We start from the raw sequence: 20,326 nt of genomic DNA on the forward strand, positions 1-20,326 counted from the left end.
ATGCATGTGTTTGTCTTTGAGCTTCTTTAGTCCAGGGAGGCCCAATAAGCAAACAGCAAAGAGCTTTAACGAAGCCGGGGAGATCTATCGTTGAATGCAGCTTGGGAAAGATCTCTGTGTAATGGTGCTCATTAAATCAGGCCAAAGTCTAAATATTGACTTTGTAAGCTTGCTGGAGACAAAAAACATAGACTGTCCCATATATCATATTACAGCCCCCGTAACCATTTATATTGGGGAATATGCGTCAGATTTATAAAATAAAGTTGTCTCAGTAAAGCTAAAGAAAAGAAAGGAACTTTCTGATATCAAGCGGTGTTACCAACGCACTGCAAAAATACACTTTATATGTTTATTTAAATTACAAGTGGGGTTTACATTTTCAGGAAATCAAACCAATTCAGGAACAATGTCTACAAGCAGCTTTGTGGACATTAAAGGAGTTCCTATGGGACACCTGGGACATACATGTTGTGCTGCTGCATCTCTAGGCCATCAATACACATTCTGATATATTGTCTAGGACTGGAGTGATAAATAAAGCAGAGATCAGAGTAGAGAAAGAAAGAGAGGCTTAGGACATCCTTTTCCCAACTCTGTATAAGAGGCTTATTGCAGAGTAACAATACGGTATGATTGTGCAGTCCTGGCATTCACTTTGTGCCCAATATACTGAAAGTTGTAAGGTTAACATAGTTAAACATGGCCTGAGAACAGTATATGTGACTGTGTGGAGGGGCAGGAGAATATGGCAGACAGAGGTCAAAAGGCCTTGAGTGCTCACAGCCATGGGCTGATTAAACAAGGGATGGGGTATTCAAACATGGCAGTCGATTCATTTCAAAGAAAGCTGCTCAGCAAGCACGTACACAAGAAGAAGTTTTGCCTTTCTACACATGCACATTAGAGTCTTTCTCTAGGTCTGTGTGGACCAGCCCAAGGGAGTTTGGGGAGGAAGGACCTCACTTCCCTGTGTTTACATTGTGTCTATACCTCTGTATTGTTAGCATTTGCATTATGCTCATGGGGGACCCACGGGAGCACAACAGGTGATGAATGATTAATGCGGTGAAATCTGAGACTACAATTAATGAGAATATAACTACAAGACAATGATTTGGAAAGGCGGTCGTTATTAAACAGTTTTCTGTTTATGCCATTATTAAACAACACAACAATATCAAAATATAATATATATATAATATTAAATACCCTCACTCTGTTAAATGTGTCAATCAATATATACATATGAATAGTTTTTACATCTTTAAGCTAAAATAATATGAGCGGTTAAGGATATTAGCCCTTATTTATTCTATATGTCACAATCCCTCAGCTGTAGTTTACACAACAAAAACATGAGGGTGGCAGAAATATAAAAAAATACTTAATATGTAGAGACAAACATGGCTGAAACAGAAATGCTCTATTGACAACACCCTAATACTGTCAATACCGCTATGGATTTACAAATGTCTGAGCAAAAACATTAAGCTCGAACAGATAAATCTCCAAGTTGAAGTTTTTTAGATGCAAATGCACACAATGCAGAGATATTTGAGAATAGATGATATATGGATACTTGGATATATGGTTATATGGATATATGTATAGATGGATAGATGGATACTAGATGGATAGATGGATAGATGGATACTAGATGGATAGATAGATGGATAGATGGATTGCAATAGATTAAACACTCTCGTTCCATCAAAATGAAAGGGCAAACAAAAATACAACTAGGTATTGTTTACAAATGAAGCATAATATGGTGAGACTGCTAGTTTACAATAAACCCTCCCAGTGTTGATATAGTGGATAACAGAGAGTAAGAAAAACTGACATCATTAAGATTCATCAGTGTGCAAGCAAAGCAACACAGGCAAACCTCCTTCAAACCCCAGATGACTATCAAGCAGTGTGTTTTCTAAGCATGAAAGTAATGAGACAAATGCGCATTACTCAAGTAAAAATGGCATGAATATTAGCGTCACATTAGGCCTCGTATTTAATTATGTTGTAAGTACAACACGTCACAGTAACTAAGAGCCAGAATATACTTGAACATTGTACAGGGAAGAAGGAAAACATATGGAGAAGGCAGAGCATGTTTCAGTGCAGTGTACAGAAACATGTCTTAGCATAGATGGAGTCATAAATAAGTAAATTATACTGAAACTAACAAATTATAATTGAGCTTAACATGCCATTGTGTGGGGTGGTGAAATAAAATGAGTTTAAGTAAAGACTTGTGTAAAGTGAACTATGGTGATATTTTGGTGAAAATGGGACGATTTGTACTCACTAAAGGGGTGCAAGGGGTCCAATATTCAGGGTTCAGCTCGGCTCGCGGACGGAGGTCCAGATACTCAGGATTCAGTTCAGTTCGGGCACGAGTTAATGTTCCCTTTATAGAAGATTGAAAAAAAGTCTGTTAGAATTGCTTGTTTAGCTTTGGTTTGTTAAAAAAGGCTTCTCAGTTTTAAGAGCTCACAAACCAAATATATGTCACTCCGTAGCAAAGGAAAATAAACATATTACAATGTTAAATGCTTTTTATTTGAAGTCATCGTTTGTTTTACTGCCCTCAATAAGGTTGACTACTGTCTTTACTGTCTTTTCAATTAATAAAGATAAACCATTAGCAAACAATCATTATCTATAATGACTATTCACAGCAGAGCAATAAAAACAAGCCCATTCAACATTCCCCAACAAATTTCCAAGGAGAATTCCTGTAAAAGGAAAAAGCAAATTATATTTCAAATGAGGTAAGAATCCACTTTTCCATTGCTGAGGCCCCATGGCCTAAGTGACAGGCCAGTAGACTGAATCTGCTGGGCCCCATGAGGTCTATGATGTATACTGTAATTATCTGCTGATTCTCAAAATGGCTGTGTGTAATGAGGCTATGCTGCATGAAGCCCCAGGCATAAATCACTGTCTTTAACTGACTTCCGGATGACCAACAACAACACAGAGCAGAAAGAAGAGAAGGAAGGGGTTATTTTGCAGCAGCACTATAGCATCCAACGTGTGCTTATCAGCAAAGGCCACATTGTTCGCCAAACTTGCTTACTTAAGACACTTTTCTGTCTCCTAAATATAGTCGACTCACTTGCACTTTCTTTTAGCTATTTATCTGTTTACAGCTTGGCTTCCAATATATTAACTGCTAGCAGCTTTATTTAGATATGCAACACAGGTGGAGACTTTTTATTGATGCTGTGTTAGGCTCAGCTATATTGAATGGCAATGTGCCAATCACTCTGTCAGACTGTCTGCTGTCATTGGCATGAAACTGTTTCCATCGTCTGACTCACAAACATAAACAAATAAACAGCTAACACTCCCACCACAGCACTCACACATTTTGAATATGAACAATATAAAAAATACTTCTATGTTCACAGGCTCAGTTTACTTTTACTTATTAGGATTATACTGTACTATACAGTATTGAAAGGATGGTCAACAGTATAATCAAGGTCAAATTGTTCATTCTTTGGTTTAACATTATTGTCAACCAAGGAGGAGTTTATTGCTTTGTATCTTACTGTACCTTACATCTTTGTTTAATGAAATAATAGAGGTTAGTTCTGGATCTTTGATTAGGAAATCCAAACAGCCCTGTAGTGAACGGTTTTTAATTGTAATAAAAACAATTGAGCACCAATACCATGACAAAATAGTGTGAAGGCAATTTAATCCTTGTTTCTTTGTTTAAGTTGCTAATATTCTGGTGGGAAACGGAGTTGTGTTGATTTAAAGCTGGTGTTACTTTAACTTCAAGTGTTCAATTCTAACATTTATATAATATGTGCTAAAACAACTTTTCTTACAACAGTTTCCCCACACAAATCCTTCCAATTATTGGTGAAAGATGAGTAAAATAGGTAAAGGAAAAGGTGTAGAGCAATTCTCCGAACCCTTATCTCATTATACATGTACATCTTCGTAATATATTCTACTTGTCTATCACTCTAATTAATGGCAGTCCTTCTCCATAAATTGCTCAGAATGCAAGATTATTTATTACTACCCACCATTTATCACCAGCGGGATAAGTGACAGAAAGTGGGGAAGTGAGAGTTTGTAACATTATAATTGATAATTTTTCAGTCTACAACGTCAGAGTGATCCTGTTAAATCCTTGGTTGCAGTATGTGAAACCGTCAAGCTGATAAGAAAAATAAGTTGCATTATAAAACTTAGATTGACTTACTGCTGACAGTGACATGAGAGCTTACTATACTCTCCATTAGCTGAAATGGCAAAAGTAGAACGTTTGGATTGAAATGCTGCCGCAAAGATAAACATATAAATTAAGTAATTGTAGCCCAAACAAATACGTTTATACTTGATATATACTGCTTCCCATGCTGCCTCCTCATTTACCTGAAATCAACATTAGACTTGATATTTCATTTGAAATGTCACCAAGATATTAGCCTGACACAGATATAATGTAAAGTTCTATTCAAGACAAACTGATAAATTGTTGCGTAGGTGATTTGGTCGTTTGGGGGTAAAATTGATTTAGTTTCTAATTTAATTGAAGCAATAGAAAGGCTGAAGAGACTGCTTATGGTGGCATGACTGATGGAGAGTCACACATCGAAAGTACTCTAGAAATGTACTGTGCCTTTGAGGGGACAGTTGCATTACAAATGGAAAGCAAAATGAGAACAAAATTAAACCAGAAACTCATCATAATGCAGTCTCAGCAGCCTGCGGCAAGTGGCTTTTGTTGTTTTGTATCACTAGGCTTGTTGCTCATCCATGCAAGAGTGGAATAGGGTTGAGAAATTCATTTTCAGATGGTGTGGGGGGGACTGGCATCCATCATGACCAGTTGCAACACAACAGCCGGACAAAACCCCACTCCCAAAAATAAACTGATCTGTTCTGAAGATGCAGCTTCATGACTGCAAATATGGCAACCTATACTCGTGTGGGAGGATAGAAAGTAACACATTTGCCTACTATGTTGTTTTCATGTCCCAGAAAAACAGTAGCTCAATTCAACAACAGGTCAAATTATAATAGAAAAAGACCCGGTGGTGGACCTGTAGTGGAGGGCAGAGATAGGAGGCATCCACCAGCCATTTCCTGACATCTTTAGAGGGTGCTGACACTTCTACGTTTCTCATTTCACACCTGCTAGTGCACAATCTTTGCTGGATGACAGTGCCTCAAACACATTTATGAATAAATACAAAAAGACATTTCAATTTTTTGGGAAAATACCTGTTACAAGAAAATATTGTATACCTGCCTCACATGTGCAAGGTTAGCATTACATAAGCAATATACTATTCTTTTACAGGGATAGCACACATGGATAGACAATGTTTTTCATGTCTAAGGGCAATTTAGCATTTTCAGTTAAGCTAAACTGCTAGTCATTAAAGTTGGTAGGAAAGTGGAGCATGTGAAATGTACACTAATTCAAACACAGAATCACAGTGCTGTGAATTTACAGTTCTAATCATCATGCCACCTTCCTACGTACTGCGCCCTCCTTTGAAATCGAACATAGCACATTTCATAGTGATTCATCAAATAAAAAATGGACAAGACAAATAAAACTCTTCACAACCATGTGGCATTGTCAGCAAAAAGCTCAGTCATGTGCCATCGTGAAATTAGAGCCCTGGGTGCAAAATGCAGTCTAGTTTTTACCTTTGTGTGTAAAACGTATTTTCATGAGATCTACATGTTGTTCGTTTAGAGCGCAAATGCACTCACCGTCAGCTGCTTTGGACAACCCGTCTTGTGAATTAAAGTATACGTTAAGTATAGAAATGGTTCTATTGATAAGCCAAAGTAAATGAACTTCTACGATGAACGTAAAAAGCTATGTATAACAGCATAGTCCAGAAAGTCTCCATGGGACTTTAAAGCTATACTCTGTTGAACTCGTCTGTATTCCAGGGGCTGAGAAGATGAGTTTCATTAGGGGGATAAACACACTTTAATCAGCTTTACCATTAACGTAGCCCTGCCAAGCCCTCACAGACACAGCAGACCTTTAGTTCTGTTTAATTACCTTAGAGATACCACTGTATGCGCTCTTCCTTGACATCACAGGACAACATTCGTTTCTCTACAAGTGTTGTGTATGTAACGAAAGAACATGATGTTTATCTTGTGACTGGTGGTTAGACTCCGGAGGGAAAAACAATGCCGTATTATGTGGATGACTCATCTCAGCTCTTTGATCATTATCTATTTACTTAGCTATTCATTTATTTGTTAAGCAACTAATCACATCAATATATTAACACAATTAGTAAGTTATGATGTAAAATCTTAATTACTTTGTTTTTCATTAAATTCATTTCAGGTTTGCAATTAGAAAACGGAAGTACGGAGAGAATACTGAGTAGAGTCTTCTGACAAAGTGCACCAATGACCATATTCTACTTATAATAGTGTTAATAGTTAACACTTAAAGCACATTAAAATCAATCACAGCATCATCTGACTTGTCTCTGAAAATTGCCCAACATGGGTTCATATATTAAGGCAATAACTGCCTAGTGCTGGCGGGCTGTCTCCTTCACAGCAGTCAGCTGACTTACAGCAGAGCCTTGGTAATACCAAATGAGCCCATAAAGAGGTCCTGTGTGGGGGAATCTTCGTCTGGACATCTGATGGATATCAGCTGAGGAGCATTTTCTCTTATTATAGAATCAAATAACTACTTGATCCGAAATAATTCGATTTTGCTGTTCCGTTTGGTGTTTTTACATTTTGACCTAAAAAAGAAATGAAAATAATGTACAACAGCTGTTCAGTGGAGGAGTGTGTTGTTTGAATGGAAGCAAAGGAAAAGTGCTCAATGCAAACTAAAATGAAATGCAGGGGAAGGAAATTGGTGATGATTAGAAAATGAGAGCGTACAAGAGGGTGCTACTAACTTATTTATATTAAGCTGTTGAGATGGCTGGGTGAGAAAATCTCTGATTATTATTCTTTGATTTGCAAAGCTATGCTGCGCTTGGCCTTTCCTTTGGTGGCGGCATTAAACTTTATGTTTATGGGTCCCAGTGTTAAGCCCATTTCCACGCTCCCCATTCCACACACTAAGTATTGACATTTCATTTAAGTTGACGACAGTGAGGAGGGTATTTTATGACAGAAATGTAATGGAAATGCAGCGCGTATAGCTGTAAAAAATATCACCCGATTATGAGGACATCTTTGCACAGTTGCAGAGTTAAGAGGGTATGCATGATGCACCTCTGCTTTGTTGAGAAAGAACAAAGGGAGAGGAATTAATCTCAGCCCTCCGCCCCTCCACTCCCTCTGCTGCATTAAAACACATACAATGAGAATATTCTCTAATGAAAAGCATACACAGTGGATGTGTGCGTGCCTTCAAAAAAATAATATTATGTTTGATATGATAATTAATAACACAAGTTTAAAAGTTCCCCTTCTGCATGTAAATTAGCACAGACAGAATGTCTAAAGTGTGTTTGGAGACGGGGAAAAAATAAATGTAATACTGTGGAATGTTAACATGGTTATTCAATGAAGGTGCTTTGTGAGCGAATGGAAAACAAATTAGGTTAAAGTCTTGTGACAAGATAAATAAAGCCGTGATCAATTAAGTGGTTGAAAAGACGGCCATCCAGCACTCAATAGGGGCAGTCTTGCTGTTACAGTTCCATTCTTGAGCCACAGAGAAGCATTGATTCCCCCTGGCACCCTGTCCTTGTCATTACAGTCGATGCCGAGGCCAGCTCAAACCATTCTCAACCACCGCTAATGGCTTCAAGGAATTCAGCCGGGCTTGTGGGAGAATTCTAATAAGCAGATTTTATGAATTTGGAGGGCAGGGACGTGAAGTCAGAATGCTGCAGGTCGTCCAGAGAACACCGCAGATGCATTAACAAACCAATTCCCCATCATTACTGCACAGTCGGATGTTCTTCTGTTCTAAGATGCTGGTAACAGATTGAGGTTATAGAGATGTCAGATAAGCTGAGGAAACAAGTTGCAATAGTTGGACAACAATTGAACAAACATTTCATCTGTTTTAAGCTGTTTATTAAAAACCATGTGACTTGACCGTGTCAACTTCAGTGAGAAAAGTTTTTTTTTTTTTTGTTTCACCCTTGCCCTTCATTTATTCTGTAAGAGACCCTTTCAACCTCATAGTGCAGGAATGCATCTCACTGGGGTATTGTCTGTGCTTCTGGCCTCAGAATACTGCTACCAAGGGAGCTTTCCCAAAGGAGTCATGTACAAAAGGAGAAGAAAGTTGTTGCAGAGCAGCACTTTTCCCTGTGATCAGCATGGTTTTTAGTGGTCAGTCTGTTGTGTACTTTCCTGACCTTCCTTTTCCTTAACAGACAGTACTTCTGGCTCTCTCCTCCTGGGAGAATCGTATCTTAATCAATAAACTCTCCAGGTGCAGTTTAAAATGTTAAATGTTTTGACTGGAATTGTATTGTCTAGTTGTGAGTGCAATAACAATGCTTCCGTTATCTTAATCAACTTGTCTATTGCCATGGAAATTATTTATTAAATGGATTAAATAAACCTTTAATTTTATATGTCCTTCTCGTGCTGTCGCACAAAAATTGCCAGTGTTGTTGTTTGTGAAAAAATGCCCAGTTTTATTTATTGGCTCCTTCTGCCTCTATCAGATAGGACAGCTATAGATAGGTCGAAGAGACAGAGAGTGGGAGGACATTTACTATAGCAAAGGGCCGAGGGATGGATTCAAAAAACAAAATATGGACAAAATATGATTTAATAATACGTAAAAATAAATTCAAAAATATCTATACAAACAAGAAGGCAAGATGAAGAGAGAGAGAGGGATTTAAACATAACACTGTCTTTCTTTGTAAGATAAGCAAGTGACATCTGTTTTAAACAGCTCCACGACCATCCTTACACAACACAGACATATTCTGTCTGTCTCCCGTATGTCTCTATCTGTCTGCGTCTGTTTTTGTTTCTCCATCTAGTCACAAGCTCTTTGTTCATTCTGGAACTGCTGCTCTGCTTCAAAAGAGCTCGGCAAATTGAAGAAGCAGTTGCAGCAAAAGTGCTGCGTTTAAGTCAACTGAGCATTCCCCCTTGAGGCCAAGCAATGCTTTCACCCATATAAGTCCAATTTACAAGGAATATGCCCACCTTCAGAACCACTCTACCCCACCCTATTAACTATAACACTGGACAATGAAGGGTAGCGTAGCTGTAAAAATGTAAACTAGCCTAAATCCATGGTATCCAATTTGTGATTGTAGGTTACAAAGCAAATGGCTTTTGCCTGCCATTCTGCATGAGCTATATAGAATGAGAGACATTATTCTCTAACCTCCTGCACTGAGTGAATTCCATTGCTTCCTCCCTGGATTCTTACATTTTAGGAAAATACTGACTCACAATATTGAATACCGTACAGCCTTCAGGTAGGTAGGACACAGTGTACATGGAAACTGCATGGCATCTTCTCTTTTGCTGAGCCAACTTTTGGAATTTATAGCAACACTAGCAAGAGTGCAGGGCTCCAAGGATGGCATTGTAGGTTCAAACCATTTTAATCCGGTTGGAAGTAAGGAGCAGCAGAGCCTTCACTGTGTGTGCAGCTAAGGGCTTTAAAACCCTCAATTTAGTGCTAAAAAGATAAGCTAATTAAACTGATAAAACATATAAGACTCCACTGTTAATCTTGTGCAACTTCTTGAAAATGTATTTACGTAATGTGTCTTGAACTACTTATTCATTACACATATCATAATGTCTAGCAAGAACATGCATTGAACCGAACAGACTGTAATCTGTGAGCGAAATGTTCCACAATGCTCCGAAGGTTGTTCTTTCGACAGCTAACAGTAAACAGCTGAAGCCTGGAAAAAGCAGCTGAAGTCTTTGTACTTATCAGTAGCCAGCTGTGCCTGTGAACATCTCTGTGAAATAATGTGTGCATTACTGGATGTATAAAATGTTGCACATGTACGTAACAGTCTTATATCCCTTACATACCGGAGTAGCCGCTATGCAGTCCCTGAACTCCAGCCGTGTGAGCTCCCCCCAAGGCTTGTCACTCCTATTAATGTTCTCCTCTGTCCCCCTCTCCAATAATAACTGTACTAAATCTTGAAATGTTAAAAATATCACTGTGAAATTCGCTACTGGAAGCAGTTGTTTTGTTCACAGTTTGTTTTTTCTACTGTTTCCAGACACTAGCAGTCACAGTTGGGTGCCAAAAAGTAAAGCGAGTAACCACATGGCTCAAACAAAAGCCTTACGATAAGACAATAATAGTCGATTAACAAATCAAAGTGGTTAAAAAGATGCGTAGATGTCAGTGAGTATGTCAAATGCTGTTTGAGAATGTTTATGTTTCAGAGTGTAAGCTGACACAGTGAGAAAAGTGCCATATCTGTCAGCACTTTATTTTAGTCTTTTGAAACGTGTTTGTTGGGTTTGGGACTCTTCTGTTCTTTAATGGCTAAGATTTTAAGACTATTTCAGTGAATTTAACAGAGAAACCAAAAGTCGTGATGGTCACATACAGTATGAGGTTGTTTCTGCTCTAATGAGAAAGCCCATGGCGATGAAATACTGTACGCACTGAACATTTTACTCAAAATAGGTTTTAATTCACAATCGCCAATCAAAACATCCTATTTCTGTATATTGGTCAACAAAATCTATATGTGTATAGGGTTTATTAAATGACAATATGTTTTCAAGATGTTTAATTTGCCTAGAGATGTGTCACCTGATTATAATTATTGCCAGCAGTGTTTCACTTCATCAAGCTGAAGCTGCAAACCCTTTTTCAATCAGTACTACAATTATTCTGAGAACACAAACCTGCAGCTCCTTTCTCTCCAAGGGTGAGGTGAAATGTTTATCTGTGCAGAGGATTGTATTTATTATTTTTTAATATCTTGAAACAAAACAAAGCTTCACGCCTCGGTGAAAATGATTGGAGAGTATGGCTTCATATGTTTGTTAGTCTTCATAAAATATATTGTCTGTATGTTCACCAGGAAGCCTGATTGTCTACCGGTGAGAAATAATTATTGGATGCCATACAGTAGGAACGTTGCAAAAGTTATCCAGATTGGACCATTACTCTCATTTTGGGTTTGTAATGTGTTTGTTGTTTTTGCTTTAAGGTACATTTAGAGGAATACGGAGGTTATGTAACATTTCTATTGAGCTGCAATTTAGAATGTGGGACTGAAATGATTCACATTGCTTGGATTGGTCTCGTACAAAACACATTTCCAAACAACAGTGTGTTTGCTGTTGTATTCAACTGAGACACCGAGGGGTTGATTATCTTTGCTGATGTAACCGTTTCCCTGTTAAGCCCCAAATCGCAACATCTGCAAGAAACAGCATCTGAGGGCTTCTTAACATTTAAAAACCTATTAATGTGTCATACCCACTTAACGGGAAGACACTCAGCTATCAGACAATATTAACCATTTTTAGCAAAACGAAACATAAGGGTACTAACAAAGGCTCTGAATTAGCCCTGAGCGAAAAAATGCTAACACCCTTAGCACAGAACTCACGTTAAAATACCCTTATTAATTATTGTATCTGCAAAAACAAGATATCGATTAGCAAACTGAGATTGCACAGATTCAACAGGTATTGGTGTCATTACTGACCAATCCGAACTCGCGACATGAGAAGCTAACAAAGACATCACACCACGTAGCATTAGGTAGCCAACACGGCAATATGTCTTACCTTAGTTGTTTTCTGATCAAAAGTTTTCTTCAATGGGATTAAAAATAAAAACACTGCTGAGGGTTAATCCAATGTGTCTGTGTCACTTTGAAATGATTTCTGATAATCCATCAGCAATAAAACTAGTTTTCAGTTTTCAGATTTCACAGCGTAAAACAGGTTTCGCTTTGGGCAAACTGTGAGCGCATAGCTCGGACTTCTCAATGGTAACGTGTGTGTGTGTGTGTATGTGGAAATTCCCCATCGATGCTATTGGCTCTAGCGGTTCAAAAGAGATGTCAATCATCAAAATCGACCAATGGGTTCCAGAGAAACGGCAGATATACCCATTTCCACCCAAATGACCCCAGAGGTGTTTTTCTTTGCTAAACCTCTCTAAAAAGGTAAAATGTCACTTGTTTTGCATAAATCTTGATACATGGTACTTATTATATGTTATACTGTAGTTTGGATTCCTAAAGCTTTTAGTCTCCGATCCCATCATTCAAGTGTGGTTTTCACCATAAGTAATGGTTTATTTTTGGCCGGACACTATAATTTACATTTTTTTACTATGTTCAATCTGAATTTACTTTAAAATAAAAAAAGATCTATATTGATTCTGACTTTTCTACATCCAACTCACAGGTTTATCATTGCTTTGAGAAAAAAGGTTATTAATTTACCCCTTTTAGAAGGGAAGTTATTGACATTTGTTCTGGGAATGTCATTTTTGAGCCTGAGACCTGAAAAACAGGCTTGAACATAGGGTTTTATAGTTACAGTAAATAATTGTCTGTAACTTTATACAGTGCACCTCAAGTTAATGGGAAAAGATCTATGAACTTTATCGTTCTTAATACTTGATGCATCTTTAATGTAGGTTGCACACGTGGAAGAGCCTTACAACATATTTTAAAGATGGTTGCATTAGATATATACTAATGACACAGAAAACAGCCTCTTAATGTGAACTGTATATTAAGATGATTTTTATTAAACACAATTGATGTTGTTTTCTATCTCTGAGCTGAATTAGACCTCACATTTGACCTGAGTTGTAATAAAATATTTTATTCCAAATACTTATTAAACCTATTTTATTATCATGAAATGCAATTTCCTTTCACACAGTGCTTTTGTGTCTGAATATGATGCAATTCAAAAACAGTTAATCAAGTACTTGCACAGCAAACAGGAAACAGGAAACAGATAGCTAGACATCAGACAATGCAAACAATAGAGTCACGCTGAGGTGACGGTATTTCTCCTATTTTCACAGTTTGCATGCACCATTTGATAGCCATAGCCGCTTTCACACTAAGTGCTTTGCCGTACTTAGTTCCCAGCACTTAGTTCCCCCATGTAACTAAAGAGCAGATCGCGTTCACACCGGAATAAGTCCCTCAGGGAAGATTACGCAAATGAAGCCGCTGACGTCACTTCTTCTTCTTCTGCTTTGGGTTTACTGGCAGGCCGCAAACAACTTCGCGTGGCCGTGGGTGTTTCTCAATGACGAGGACGCTTGCTTGGTAGCACATGTCTTCCGAGTCACTTGCTTCAGAAGCGAGGCAAGAATCCTTACTAGCCTCGGAAAACAAATAATTGTGGAACAGGCTAACAGGTGTGCAAGTGTGCGTCATATGCGAGGCCCCGCCTTAAATGGAGTGCTATTTCCGCCAAAGATTTGGAAATTGGTCCGTGCGCAAAGCATTGTGGGGATTTTAAGACCACAGAGTCTACACATGTGCAGCCTCGAAATGTCTCGCTACTAAGTACGCTGGCCTCTGTAGAATTCCAAGTATGCTGGACATTGGAACAGTCCTTCGGCAGCACTCAATGACGTAGTTTGCTTGAAATAGTGGCTCTGGAGCAGCCTTCCTCGACATTGAGAAACACCCCGGCCGTTTCTCAATCGTGAGGATGCTTGCTTGGTAGCACATGTCTTCCGAGTCACTTCCTTCAGAAGCTAGGCAAGAATCCTTCCTGGCATTCGGAAAACGAAGAGTGGAACAGGCTAGCAAGTGTGCAGGTGTGCGTCATATGAGAGGCCCCGCCTTACATTTTCCGCCACAGATTTGGGGAAATTGGTCCGTGCGCAAAGCATTGTGGGGATTTGAAGGACGCAAAGTCTACCCATGTGCAGCCTCGAAATTACCCCCAAACCAAGGACGCGGCCTCGGTGGAATTCCAAGTATGCTGGAGATTAGAACAGTCCTTCGGCGGCACTCGACGACGCAGTATCCTTGAAATATTGGCTTGGAAGCCAGTTTCCTTGAGAAACGGCCCCCGTGTCTCAATTCAGGGGCTGCACCCTTTTGAGTACGCAGCCTACGCGGTCCACGGAGGACCCAGCCCACGTAGACCGGGTAGGCTGGACCGAGCGGCCTACGAAATAAGACGGTCTAGCCTACGGAGAGCTTCGTATTTACGTCACGTGATACACGCTGTTCGGTTGCGCTGCTCCAGCAGCCTGCTAGCAAATTAGCTTACAAGCTAACTCAGCTGAAAAGGATCCAGAAACTTTACTTTTATTTTTACAATTTTTTGGAGATCACCGACGGCGATGAAATAAAGAGGACCATGGCCAGGTAATTAAGATTAATCTGTTCTTTTAGCCCCCAGTAATATTACATTAGTAAGTTGTTACGACCCTGGGTCGTTAGGTCATTTGTGTGTGCATGTTTCCCTCCTCCTGTGTCTGTGAGTGTGTGTGTGAGCAAGCAGGTGGTGCCCGTTAGCTGATTAGCTACCTCCTGCATGCTGATTGGTCCACCTAAGGAGACGGGAGCATATTAAGCTACAGCCGTGCAGTTCCTCGGCCGCTCTCTCTGACTTGACTTCTCCTACTCCCAACACAAATTTGCGTTACGATACCTGTCCTGTTGTGCTAATACTTATTTATACCGTATACCGGTCCTTCTCTTGTGTCGTGAGACTGTTGAAAGAAAAGCTACTGAACCTGTCTTTGTAGACACACTTTTTTTTCTTAGGAGTGCAAAACCCTTTTCTTTTGAATTCGTTTTCTCCTGTTTTTACAGTAGAGTAGGTAAGAAGCCTGTATGTTTATTTTATCTTTCGTTGGTTAGGTAAGATTTTTGTGTTTAAAGGTTTGTTTTGTTTTATGGTTTTGTTACTCCTATTTGTAATAATTCTTTGGTAATTCAATTTACCAAACGGCATTCTCTGACTCGGTGCCCGTGTTCTTGGGAGTGGGAAGAGTGGGGAGAGTGCACATTTTGTGCTGCGCCTAGGTTCCCCTAGACCTGGGCGTAACAAAGTTAACAAGTAAATGATATATAGCTAATGTAATTTAATCATATTATTTCATATTTAAAATAAGTCAAAACAATATGTTTTTTTAAATGAACAAAAGCATGTTGTATAGATGTATTATTATAAATATTAGTGTTCTAATCATAGCTGTGGTTTATAACAGTTTGTTCTCCTTCTTCCCCTAAACCAGCCCAGATGATGTCCCACTGACACCAGGTCAACACCTCCAGGTCCAGCAGCACCGTGACCCCCCACTCTGCTGAAATACACAATTAAACATTTTCTATGACCTGATTTTTGTATTAATAAAATAAAATTGAACTTAAGACAGTTTAATGACCTATGGGATATCCTATTATTCCGCTGCTTATGTACACATGTTGTAAATAATGGTTAAAACCTCAGGAAATGAAATAAACAATGTGTTTAACAATTACTATTTTAATTTAGTATTTTCATCTTATCACAAAGTGGAGGTAAGAATATATCCATCCTCTCTCTACAGCTTCATGTCTTCTATTATTACTATTATTATGAGACAGAGGAAATCCATCATGTTATTTAACATCACCAGCAGTAAAACAAATATCAGCAAAAGTATGTTTATCGAGTTGTTTATTTGTATTATACAGTATGTGCAGCAAGTATATAGAAGCAGCTGTTTGGGGAGTCAGACAGACTCAAGCTATAATTGTTAAATATCTATTAAAAGAAAGGACACATACAAAATCTAATTCTGAAACTAAGACACAAGTCTGTAGGACGGCAGTAAGCAGAGGTCTGGGTGGAGGATGTTCCTGATCGCCATTTTGCTTTCTCCAGCACCTCGGGGTGTGCAGGTGGATGCCAGCTGTGTCCTGATGATCCGCTGTGCACTTTTCAGATTAGGGGTCCTTCTCCAGCAGATCCATTTCTCCAGAATTGTTCTAATTACAGAGAAAAACAAGAGAAAAAGAAAAAAGTGAATTAATCATATTAAACACAGGGTTGCAAAGTAATTATTGCAAAATGTAACTCTAAGCATTTCAGACAAACAATCCCTAAAGGATCATTTAAAATAATGTACTGTTTTGGTTTTTATAAAACTAAAGAGATGAAATGACAGTCACACTTGCATCCCTTTGAGAGCACTGCGAAAACAAAAATCAAGCAAAAGGCTGCTGTCTATTTTTGATTGTGTTATTATGGGATTAGGATAAATTAAATACACTTTAACCTAAATGAAAGAGGATCAAATCTGGTGGAATTTTTTTGTAGCCCTACCTCAAAGCAGCATGAGCTGAATAAATAGTAAAACATGTCAGAGAAATAAATAAAGCAAACAGCAGCTACACGTCAGGGTAGCATTTTATAAATCCCACCGTACTGTAAGCTATACAGGTCTAAATGTTTTCACTTTGGTCAATTTATGTAATATAAAGTATAACTAGCTAGTTAGCGTCACTAACGTCACGTATGTATCCGTATTATTTAACGAAAATTGTCGTTTTAATGCCCCTTGGGTTTGACGTGTCGTGTGTGACGTTAGTTAATTTAAAGTAAGTTAAAACCCAATACTCACATTTATTAGTGATTCCTCCGCTTGCTGCTGCTTTTAAATCCACTCTGCTGGGGAGACCGGACTGCCATTTCATTTGAAAAAAACTGACTCTTCCCTGCGCGCATTGCATCCTGGGATATGGTAGACCGCGAAGGATACATCAGATGTATCCTTCAAATCAAGGAAAAGAAGGCTGCATTCGTGGGCCACATTCGGAGGAGTCTCGTCTTTTATTTAAATTGGGACAGCCTTCTTTCGGCGGAAGTGACGTATGTGGTCTACAAATGCAGCCTCCGAAGGGTGCAGCCCCTGAATTGATCCAAAGGGTGCAGCTCCTGAATTGAGACACGGCCGGCGTATACTGCCACCCGAATTCCCCGGCCGGAAGTCCCCGGAGTTGGGGACTGGCTTCAGTAGAAGCTGCTCGGTCTCCTAGCAGCTTCTACTGAAGCCTTCCGAGTAAATCGCCAGAACGCCGACACCTCCTCATCACTCCACCGCATTTTTTTTTGTGTTGCCATAAGTTAGTCTCTCTCCGTTGGTGCGCTGGGCTAATTCTAATAATGCTAATGCCAGCAAATATAATGGCGGCTTCACAAAACTTTTCAGAGTTATACGGGGCGTGGTTTGCAATTCGCCCAGCCAATCAGAAATTGGAACTGTTTTCTCCCCAGGAAAGTACCTGCTCTCTAGCAGGGACTGAAACGGAGGGAAAAGTTCTCATGAACTAAGTTCTCTTTTTGGTGTGAACGCAAAATCCCAGGAACTATCGGACCTAAAACGGAAAAGTACGGGGAAAAGTACTCCGGTGTGAAAGTGCCTATTGTTACCTTATGCAGTGGGTTAAGATTCAATTAGATTGTACCTTCATCATCATAAAATGAAAATTGTGATTGTATGACATTCTGTGCAATTAAATGTTTATAAGTTGCAAGGTGCCATGAATCACAACGTTTATATAACTAACAAAATCAGCTCAAGATTATGTAGTAATTTTACAGTTACTGTATAGTGTGTAATGTGTTTTAAGAGTATTTTCTGGATGTGAATGTACTAAATGTGTTCTTCTTCCACGTTCTACAGTAGTCTCTTTATGATGCACAGTAGAGAACAGTGGAATGAACAAATGTCATCATAACAAAAATGCTGTATCTGAAATTAAACAATGACAGAGCAGAAGATGAAAAACGTTGCAACGAGAAAAGTCATTTTCTAACCTTTGAAGAGTCTTTAGGATATTGAAGGATTTTATATAACACGGATAAGTATCTTGTTAACCATCCTCCAAGGTTTGAATGTCAAAAATACCTAATTTACTGTAATTAAAAACACTTGCTTTTATCAAAGGAGCATCTGCCAGCTTCATCTGTGGGTTGCAGTGAACCTTCTCCTCATGAATATGTAAATCAACAGTGAACCTGAAAAAAAATCAACCTAAGCCCAGGGCCAAAACCAGCCAGTAATAAATCACAAAGCGATAAGAAATAACATTAGAGTGGATTTAAATGACTCAACAGTAGTTCCACTGGAAAGTAATCTACAATTAATAACACAAAGACACCAGGCATTATCTGCCGTGGTCGATCTTTAATATCAGTGAATAAAATAAAGTCAAGTGTGACAGCGCAGCTAATGGTCCAGATAGATTATCTCCAGACTGATTCGGCTCACAGACAAGCTAAAGTCAGTTACTTTATCCCAATGGTTCAGGTCAGTGTCACCAAGGTACAGTTAATGGAAACCTGCAGGATTGTTTTGATCTAAGGGTGTACAGGGAAAGATGGAAGCAAGAGAACATATTTAGTAGGTCAGCATTGCCGTAGATGATTGCCTTTAGCAAACTTTTAGTGTTGTAAGGGTGAAAGGGTTGATTTTGCAGTAAAAATAAAGATGTAAAACATGTTTTTGATTTAGTTAGAACTACAAAAGCTATTTGATACTGTATTTCTAAAGTCGGAAGGAATATTGGCAACTACCAACCAGTTGTACGACCAACACTTTAGAAATATACTGTCATAAATTCACGCTCTAATAATTGTCGACACAAGTACAAATGTAAATGGGGTTCACAACATCTTTCAAACGATTGATCTCTTTTAAACCTCTCACAGTGAATGCCAGAATTGCTGGTCAGGGAAAATACAGTCAGATGTTTAACAGAGGTTCACTTGATATTGCAGTATTGATTCTGCTTCACACTTTAGACAAATGTCTTATGCCCTAAAGGTAACAAGAGAAAATAAAAGTGAAAGAAATCTCAGATCCAAGTTTTTGAGGCCTTTGGGAAGGAATTAAGTTCAGTTGGACTTTATAGATGGAGGGTTGGCTGTGATTTTGCTATCAACCTTTCACTTGTTCCACAATCTGCTTTTGCAATAAATTCTGAAAGCTGCAGGTCTCTGGCGCTCTTTCTGTTCTGAGCCATAAAGCAGTTTTCTTAGTGCGATCCAGCATATTATCCATGAAATCCAATCCAGGAGCAAAGTTGTATGAAATGTAGTGTAAGAAGCTTCAAGGGCTGCCAATCGTCTAATTGCACAACTTTCAACTTTATCAAAGTCTATATAGCAACATGTCAGTAAAGGAAAGTGGAACACGAAGAACTTCTGAACCCTCAGAAATTACTTGAGTATTTCAATGTGGAAGTATAGGGAAGATACACTGTGGCAACAAGATTTAACAAATGTTAGGAGGACCCATAGATTCCTAAAAATGGTATGCATTCTAAAAATTACTTTCCTTATCCTAACATGTGATATACTGTGCCTGTCCTGTGCATAAAAAACAGGTTTTAACCCAAACTGACACATCAGCAATTGGACCTTTTCGAACAATAAATTCATCTAAAATATTGTTTTCAATAATCTGCTTTTCAAATATTTAGAAGGAAGGAAATGCACTAAATGAAACACCTAACAATGATACAAACATAACCTGTTTATTTGTTTACAAAAAACTTTACAGGGGCCCCTATACATTTGGGGACAGAGTGATATTTTATAAAGAAAGGTTTAAATCTATTCTAGAGAGCCTGAAATATGCTCACTTTTAGTCCCTGGTTTGGGTCAAGTTCCAAAACATTGCATACCTTATTTCCTATTATATAATTGGACAGCTTTTTTCATTATACTCTTAAACACCCAAGCCCAAACTCAACGCCCTAAATGTGTGAATCACGCTTTCTGTTTAGATGGCTAAGGTCCAATCAGAGATAAGGATTTTCTCCTTATAGCCATAGAAGACATTATATAATTCTAATTATAGAGTATTCCTTCTGATGAAAAGTAATAGATTTTATTTCTAGCCCTAACCCCAACCATAGTGGTCAATGGGCTCAAAATAAAATTGAGAAAACTCAGAGCAGCAAACAAACAGGGCAGCTCGGTAAATGTTGTTTTATCAGACTGTTCTTCTCTGAAACATCTAACAATTTCAGATGTGCCAACCCTGGAACTCAGACTTAGACCAAGACTGATTGTATTTTCACAGGCCTCTAATTTAGTCTTTTGCCTGTCTTATCAAATTGGAGAATCTAACACTGCCAAAAGAGAGCATTTTTCTTTAGCAGAGATACAAACGGAAACCACTTGCTGGCTCAAACTACATTTAAAATGTTAAGATAACTTCTCAGGTGTAATGACTGTATCACAACTCTACCCTTCAGAGTTACCAATATATACACTTATGTATTTGTAGTACTTCACTTTTACTTTGTAAATTGTTCTTTGTCAGTGATTTCTCAGGCAGTTTTTATGTTTCATCACTCCTGCTGAGTGTGTGCTAGAG

The 20,326-nt window shown here is 38.6% G+C and overlaps 1 protein-coding gene and 1 long non-coding RNA gene across 4 annotated transcripts in view; one reads left to right on the plus strand and one right to left on the minus strand.

The window, feature by feature from the left end:
- The window catches only part of pcdh9 (protocadherin 9), a 196,169-nt gene that overhangs the window by 140,119 nt on the left and 35,724 nt on the right, over positions 1-20,326 (minus strand). For 2 of the 3 annotated variants that reach the window (XM_079667142.1, XM_079667141.1), the window contains exon 3: positions 2,309-2,410. In XM_079667142.1, the coding sequence (XP_079523268.1) occupies positions 2,309-2,410 (102 nt within the window). Of the gene's footprint in view, positions 1-2,308; positions 2,411-15,150; positions 15,927-20,326 lie in introns of those variants that run through there. The other variant, XM_079667143.1, reaches the window with a different exon arrangement.
- On the plus strand, positions 13,633-15,336 carry LOC307030631. The gene is made up of 2 exons (XR_013805725.1): positions 13,633-14,315; positions 15,191-15,336. It is a non-coding gene; the product is annotated as an uncharacterized lncRNA (long non-coding RNA).

The sequence above is a fragment of the Notothenia rossii genome (genome assembly GCF_949606895.1).
Source record: "Notothenia rossii genome assembly, chromosome: 2".
In the NCBI taxonomy this organism is placed as follows: domain Eukaryota; kingdom Metazoa; phylum Chordata; class Actinopteri; order Perciformes; family Nototheniidae; genus Notothenia; species Notothenia rossii.